Below are 7,319 nucleotides of genomic sequence, written 5' to 3'. Positions count from 1 at the left end.
ACATCTCTCTGAACACCAATGTGGCCACGAACAGCCTATCTGTCCCCCTGAACACCTATGTTGCCACAAACAGCCTAGCTGTCCCCCTGAACACCTAAATTGTGGGAAGAACCCATATATCTCTCTGAACACCAATGTGACCATTAACAGCCTATTTGTCCCCCTGAACACCTATGTGGCCACAAACAGCCTGTCTGTCCCCATGAACACCTATGTGGCCACAAACAGCCTATCTGTCCCCCTGAACACCTAAATTGTGGGAACAACCCATACATCTCTCTGAACACCAATGTGGCCACGAACAGCCTAACTGTCCCTCTGAACACCAATGTGGCCACGAACAGCCTATCTGTCCCCCTGAACACCTATGTGGCCACAAACAGCCTATCTGTCCCCCTGAACACCTAAATTGTGGGAACAACCCATACATCTCTCTGAACTCCTATGTGGCCACGAACAGCCTATCTCTCCCCCTGAACACTTATGTGGCCACAAACAGCCTATCTGTCCCCCTGAACACCTAAATTGTGGGAACAACCCATACATCTCTCTGAACACCTATGTGGCCACGAACAGCCTATCTGTCCCCCTAAACAACTAAACTGTGGGAAAAATCCATCTCTATCTCTGAACACCTGTGTGGCCACGAACAGCCTATCTGTCCCCCTGAACACCTATGTGGCCACAAACAGCCTATCTGTCCCCCTAAACACCTAAATTGTGGGAACAACCCATACATCTCTCTGAACTCCTATGTGGCCACGAACAGCCTATCTCTCCCCCTGAACACTTATGTGGCCACAAACAGCCTATCTGTCCCCCTGAACACCTAAATTGTGGGAACAACCCATACATCTCTCTGAACACCTATGTGGCCACGAACAGCCTATCTGTCCCCCTAAACAACTAAATTGTGGGAAAAATCCATCTCTATCTCTGAACACCTGTGTGGCCACGAACAGCCTATCTGTCCCCCTGAACACCTATGTGGCCACGAACAGCCTATCTGTCCCCCTAAACAACTAAATTGTGGGAAAAATCCATCTCTATCTCTGAACACCTGTGTGGCCACGAACAGCCTATCTGTCCCCCTGAACACCTATGTGGCCACAAACAGCCTATCTGTCCCCCTGAACACCTAAATTGTGGGAACAACCCATACATCTCTCTGAACACCAATGTGGACACGAACAGCCTATCTGTCCCCCTGAACACCTAAATTGTTGGAAAAATCCATCTGTCTCTCTGAACACCTATGTGGCCACAAACAGCCTATCTGTCCCCCTGAACACCTATGTGGCCACAAACAGCCTATCTGTCCCTCTGAACACCAATGTGACCATGAACAGYCTATTTGTCCCCCTGAACACCTATGTGGCCACGAACAGCCTATCTGCCCCCCTGAACACCTAAATTGTGGGAACAACCCATACATCTCTCTGAACACCAATGTGGCCACAAACAGCCTAGCTGTCCCCCTGAACACCTAAATTGTGGGAAGAACCCATATATCTCTCTGAACACCAATSTGACCAYKAACAGCCTATTTGTCCCCCTGAACACCTATGTGGCCACAAACAGCCTGTCTGTCCCCATGAACACCTATGTGGCCACAAACAGCCTATCTGTCCCCCTGAAAACCTAAATTGTGGGAACAACCCATCTATCTCTCTGAACACCAATGTGGCCATGAACAGCCTATTTGTCCCCCTGAACACCTATGTGGCCACAAACAGCCTATCTGTTCCCCTGAACAGCTAAATGGCCAGAAATGACCAATCTGTCCCTCTGAACACCAACGTGGCCACAAACAGCCTATCTGTCCCCCTGAACACCTAAATGGTGGGAAAAACCCATCTGTCTCTCTGAACACCTATGTGGCCACGAACAGCCTATTCATCCCCCTGAACACCTAAGTGGCCAGGAACGACCTGTCTGTCCCCCTGAACATCTAAATGCTAAGTAACGACCTACAGGTCCCCCTGGATGCCAACGTGGCCATGATCAACCACTTAAGCCCTCAGAACGCCAAAGTTGCCTGGAACAATGCAGTCGTAGATTATTCAATAAACCAGTATCTTATTAGGATGTCTGTGGACATCCCACCTGTAGCTTATTAGGCTCTCTGTGGACATCCCACCTGTAGCTTATTAGGCTGTCTCTGGACATCCCACCTGTAGCTTATTAGGCTGTCTSTGGACATCCCACTAGGTTGTCTGTGGAYATCCCACCTGTAGCTTATTAGGCTGTCTGTGGACATCCCACCTGTAGCTTATTAGGCTGTCTGTGGACATCCCACTAGACTGTCTGTGGACATCCCATCTGTAGCTTATTAGGCTGTCTGTGGACATCCCACCTGTAGCTTATTAGGCTGTCTGTGGACATCCCACTAGACTGTCTGTGRACATCCCATCTGTAGCTTATTAGATTGTCTGTGGACATCCCACCTGTAGCTTATTAGGCTGTCTGTGGACATCCCACTAGATTGTCTGTGGACATCCCACCTGTAGCTTATTAGGCTGTCTGTGGACATCCCATCTGTAGCTTATTAGGTTGTCTGTGGATATCCCACTAGGCTGTCTGTGGACATCCTATCTGGAGCTTATTAGGCTGTCTACGGCCATCCCACCTGTAACTTATTAGGCTGTCTGTGGACATCCCATCTGTAGCTTATTAGGCTGTCTGTGKACATCCCACTAGGCTGTCTTTGGACATCCCACCTGTAGCTTATTAGGCTGTCTGTGGACATCCCACCTGTAGCTTATTATGCTGTCTGCGGACATCCCACATGTAGCTTATTAAGCTGTCTGCGGACATCCCACCTGAAGCTTATTCAGTGGACCCTAAATAGGCTCTCTGTGGACGTGTCCCTTGTAGAATAACTTGTTTCAGAATATTTTTTTAGAAATACTGGTCCCCTCGATGGCCACAAACAGCCTAATTGTCCCCCTGACCACCTTTCTGACCACAGGCAGCCTAGTTGTTCCCCTGATCACCTATACATCATCTCACCTGATTTTAAGGCGAAGGTGATTTTTCAATTGACTAGGATGATTGGTTTGATGGCAATTTTCTAAACGATTTGTATTATGGGGGGTGCAAAGGGGATTTTCCTAGGAATAAGGATGAGAGCAGGTCCGAAGGCGATTTTTCAAGCGATTCGGGTGATAGTGGGTCCAAAGTCGATTTTTAAAGCAATTCGGGTGATGGTGGGTCAAAGGCGATGTTTAAAGYGATTCGGGTGATGGTGGGTCAAAAAGGCGATGTTTAAAGCGAATTCGGGTGATGGTGGGTCAAAAAGGCRATGTTTAAAGCGAATTCGGGGGATGGTGGGCTGAATCCGKTTTTTCAAGCCRTCTAAGTCAAGTTCATGTTCAAGTTCACCGGTTAGCTTGTCGCATACCCCTTCCATGTCTCTAGCTGTGCCCCAGCAAGTGCACGGCTTGCCAGTCACATGGCAGCGGGTTGCACTCCCACTCACCCCCGTTTCCTCTGACCTGCCATCGAGGTATCGGGGGAGGTGAAGAATTGTTGGATTGGAGAGCACTGTGATAACAAAGAGACACTTGGAAGACTGACCCCCAAGTCCCAAGTCCCAAAACAGATACAAAGCGATTGCTAGTAAAAGAGACACTTGGAAGACTCAGACCCCCAAGTCCCAAGTCCCAAGACAAGAGATATAAAGACTTTCTGAGTGAAAGAGACACTTTAAAAACCCCGATAAGGGGAAGAAAGAAAGGTTTCAGGATGGGTGTGGAAACCTGCCCGCTTTGCATGCGGATGTATGCTCGGCTAAGCCAGCACTTGACAGTGACGCACAAAGTGGAGAATAAGCAAGAGAGGAAGCTGCTCCTGGCACTGGAGTCTGGCCGAGTTGATGCCAGGGCTGGCATGTGTCCCGTGCCAGCCTGCGGAAAATTCTCAAGCCGGCTTGATCGGCACATCAGGACTCATAGTGAAATTTCCCTGGTGGCGCAGGATGAGGCTCTCCGGTTGTGCAAGAGAAGACAGATCCTGAGCAAACTTACTGTGCTCAGGGCCACGAACCCAGATGTTCCCATGGTTTCCACTCTCGACTTGGAGGAGCTGCAGGAGTTGGAGGAAGCCACCTTCCATCCTGACGAGGAGGAGCTGGAGGAGGAAGAATGTGCCAACCAAGGCTGCAAACGGCAAAAAGCCTTGCTGAGAACCCAAGTGGTCGACCTGAATCAACAGGTAGACATATTAACAGACAGCCTCCGGAAGGTGACCAGGCGATACCGAATCTTAAAAAGGAGGTYTGCCAGCCTCGGTGCGMWGCGAACAGGGCAGGTGGTCCGGAAGCTTCTATCTTCTCTTGGACCAGAGGAAGAGGACGACACCCCAGTCARCCCTGCTGCCCCCGCTGACCCCGCCGACCACGACCAGGCCACCTCAGCTGGTGAACCGTCCAGTTCTAAGCAGTCCATCGAGCAAAAGGATAAAGTCGGTGAGGAGCAACCGTCGGCAAGTGGCAGTCAGCAGTCRCCTGAGAAAAGCCCTCCCCCCTATCCAGMCCACGTGTCAGCACTCAGTGAGTATGCCTTTCCTCTAACTGTTTGTATCTTTTGCAAATRTCGATTTCTAATCTCTCTTTGCCTTGTTTGTGCAGATGACATGYTRGAGGATTATCGCCGCTTCAAGGAAGGCCCAGATGCCAGCTATAAGCTGAAGGAAAATGTAAGCTGCCAGGTSTACAGGATCAAAAAGTTCATTGCTTACATGTCAGAGGGAAAAAGCAAGCTGTCCGACTTTCTCTTCCTGAACAACAAAGCAAARATACACATGTGGGTTAGCTCCCTCCGTCAGGCCCACATGACGGTCACCACCCTACAACACTACGTACTGAACGTGGGATGCTTCATGCAGTACCTGGCGGAGACYCCTCCGCCATCGTGCCGGCTGTCCAAGCAGTCGCTGATCGGACTTCGACGGGAGATAGCAGCGATAAGAAGGTCTTTGAAGAGGGGAGTGGCCATTCACCAGACGGCRGTGAAAACCCAAAAAGAGGAGCGAGTGATTTCAAAAGCCATCCTCCTGAAGTGCCGGGAACTGGCAGCCAAGGCAATACCCGACCTTCTGAGTAAGTAGTCCCACCTTTGCTTGACTCTGTGTAACACCTGAGGCTTTGAGCTTTAATGTTGTACTGTCTCCTGCCTGTGTGTAGGCCTCTTGGAAAATGACCCGAATCAAAAGAACCAGTGGCAGTTCTACGGGCACTTTGCTGCATTGTTGTCAGCCCTTTATGGTCACAGAGGCGGGGTATTCCAAAACATTACGATGCAGGAGGTGTTGGGGGCACAAAGGTCCGTCTCGGAGAAGGCTTACCTGATTAACGTGAGTATCTATTACATTGGTGCACTTGTGTGTTGTCTTTGCGTAACCCTAAACCGTCTCGTCTTCTGCATGTATCCACAGGTGACAAGCCACAAAACCAATCAATATTTTGGCCCTGCTCAAATTGCCCTAACAGAGGAGGAGTGGGGTTGGGTGCAGCGCTTCTTAAGCATCAAGGACAAGCTGCCAGGGGGGACGAACCCAAAATACTTGTTTTTCACATCAACACCCAACCCCTGTAAAAACCTAAATAATTACTTCCAGGACGCCTGGAAGTCAATGGGCCTACCCGGGTGTCCCACCTTCACAGACGTGAGAAGCTCCATCGCCAGCCACGTAAGTGATCGCACGCATAGCTCACGTGTCTTGCTAGACTTGAGAATGCCATTTGTTTGACCGATTTTTCTCTACTGTTTACAGGCCAGGTTTACGCACTCCACAGAGGACCGGCTCAAAATCTCCAAGTTTATGTGCCACGACCTGAGGACAGCCGACAAATTCTACGTGGTGAACCTCTCTGCCCAGCAGGCCATGGAGCACCGCCGTCTATTTGAGAGTGCTTTAGAGGGAGCAGAAAGGAGCCCATCGAAGCAGAGTCCTGTGAAAAGGAAGAGGCCTTCGAAGACGGAGAAGAGCAGAAAGAAGCGGCGCCAGAGGCCTGATGAGTCACCAAAGAGCACCACCTCAGAAGAGCTGGTGCTACAGCTGCAGGAATCCGGCACATCAAGTCTCGAGGGCACTGAGGTAAGCGGACAACATTAAAGCAAACTGACACTTTTGTACAGTTTTGTGTAATGGTGACTAATCATGTTCTTGTTTTCTCCTTTGACAGAGTGAAAGAACGGCCGGGGAGGACGGTGGAAGCAGTGAGCCGGAAGGAGGAGCAGAAGGCACAAAGCACACCCAGAGTGCCGAGGTTCAACCCAAATTAAAATTAGAGGAAGGACAACAGCCTAGACGAAAATACCCCACCCGTACGAAAGGCGCACTAAGGACCGTCATGAAGCCCCAAAGCGTATCTCCCCTCAAAGTACGAAAGTCGAGCTTTTCTCCGAACTCTACAACGCTCATGGGAATGAGCCGGCAGAAAAAGGCATCAAGAATGGTCAAGAGGGCCATTGAAAAGCGCAAGAGGCGCAGATAGACACTTTTGCACCTCACAATGCACTTTATTGGACTGAACTGTTCTGTTCAACCTTACATTGTACTTTATTTGTGTTAAGTGTTCTGTTAGTTATTTGTGTGTACTGTTCTTTTACATATGTTTCTTGCTTGCTGTGATTGTTTCCAAGTGTTCTAATGTTTGTTCCTTAATTATTGTTCAATAAAACAACTTGTTATTGCAATTCTTGTGTCTGTCATATTTTCCCAACCACCCCCCCCCCCCCCTGTTGGGAAGGAGGGGCACCAACGGAAGGGGTCGACTGACCCTTTTCTCTCTTTTTTTTTTAAAGTCATTATGGGTCACCAGCAGCACAAAGTCTTTTTTTTTTTTTTTTTTTTTTTAGTCATTATGGGTCACCAGCAGCACACAGTCTTTTTGTATGTTTTTTTAAAGTCATTATGGGTCACCAGCAGCATACAGTCTTTTTGTGTTCCACTGAACAATCTATGAGTGGGATGTCTACAGACAACCTATTAAGCTGTCTGTGGACATCCCACCTGTAGCTTATTTGAACAGGCCGAGGTAGGCTGTCCGTGGACACCCCAGTAAAAGGTCATCAATCCCATCAGGAACAATTTTAGGGTTCATTAAGGGGAGCAGAGGGGTCAGGAGCCCCCACTCAACAGTTTTTTCCACCTCAGAGCTCACCAAAAGGCTTCTGTACCCCAAAAACGCACTGTCCACAAACAACCTATCTGGGCCCAGTCAAATAAGTAACGCGTGGGATGTTTTACATGATTCACCCAACCAAGTGGTCAAACTTCAACAGATCCACAAAAAAACCTTTGGAGGTGGATCC

General features: G+C 49.1%; 1 protein-coding gene across 4 annotated transcripts; it reads left to right on the top strand.

Moving 5' to 3' along the window:
• Nucleotides 1-2,518: 2,518 nt before the first annotated feature.
• On the top strand, nt 2,519-6,701 carry LOC103911530 (uncharacterized). 4 transcript variants are annotated; one of them, XM_073933166.1, is made up of 7 exons: nt 3,514-4,552; nt 4,631-5,101; nt 5,186-5,355; nt 5,437-5,691; nt 5,776-6,099; nt 6,188-6,212; nt 6,469-6,701. In XM_073933166.1, exons 1-7 carry the CDS (start codon nt 3,748-3,750, stop codon nt 6,534-6,536), a joined length of 2,118 nt encoding a protein of 705 aa, XP_073789267.1. In that variant the 5' UTR covers nt 3,514-3,747; the 3' UTR covers nt 6,537-6,701. The 4 variants fall into 4 exon arrangements, with proteins under 4 accessions (XP_009302378.3, XP_073789267.1, XP_073789262.1 ...); XM_009304103.5 differs by having other exon boundaries at nt 2,519-4,552; nt 6,188-6,701; XM_073933161.1 differs by having other exon boundaries at nt 3,530-5,101.
• Nucleotides 6,702-7,319: the final 618 nt, after the last annotated feature.

Source organism: Danio rerio, chromosome 2, assembly GCF_049306965.1.
Source record: "Danio rerio strain Tuebingen ecotype United States chromosome 2, GRCz12tu, whole genome shotgun sequence".
Classification (NCBI taxonomy): domain Eukaryota; kingdom Metazoa; phylum Chordata; class Actinopteri; order Cypriniformes; family Danionidae; genus Danio; species Danio rerio.
The sequence above is the reverse complement of the archived record's forward strand: the minus strand, read 5'-3'. Positions and strand labels throughout refer to the sequence as shown.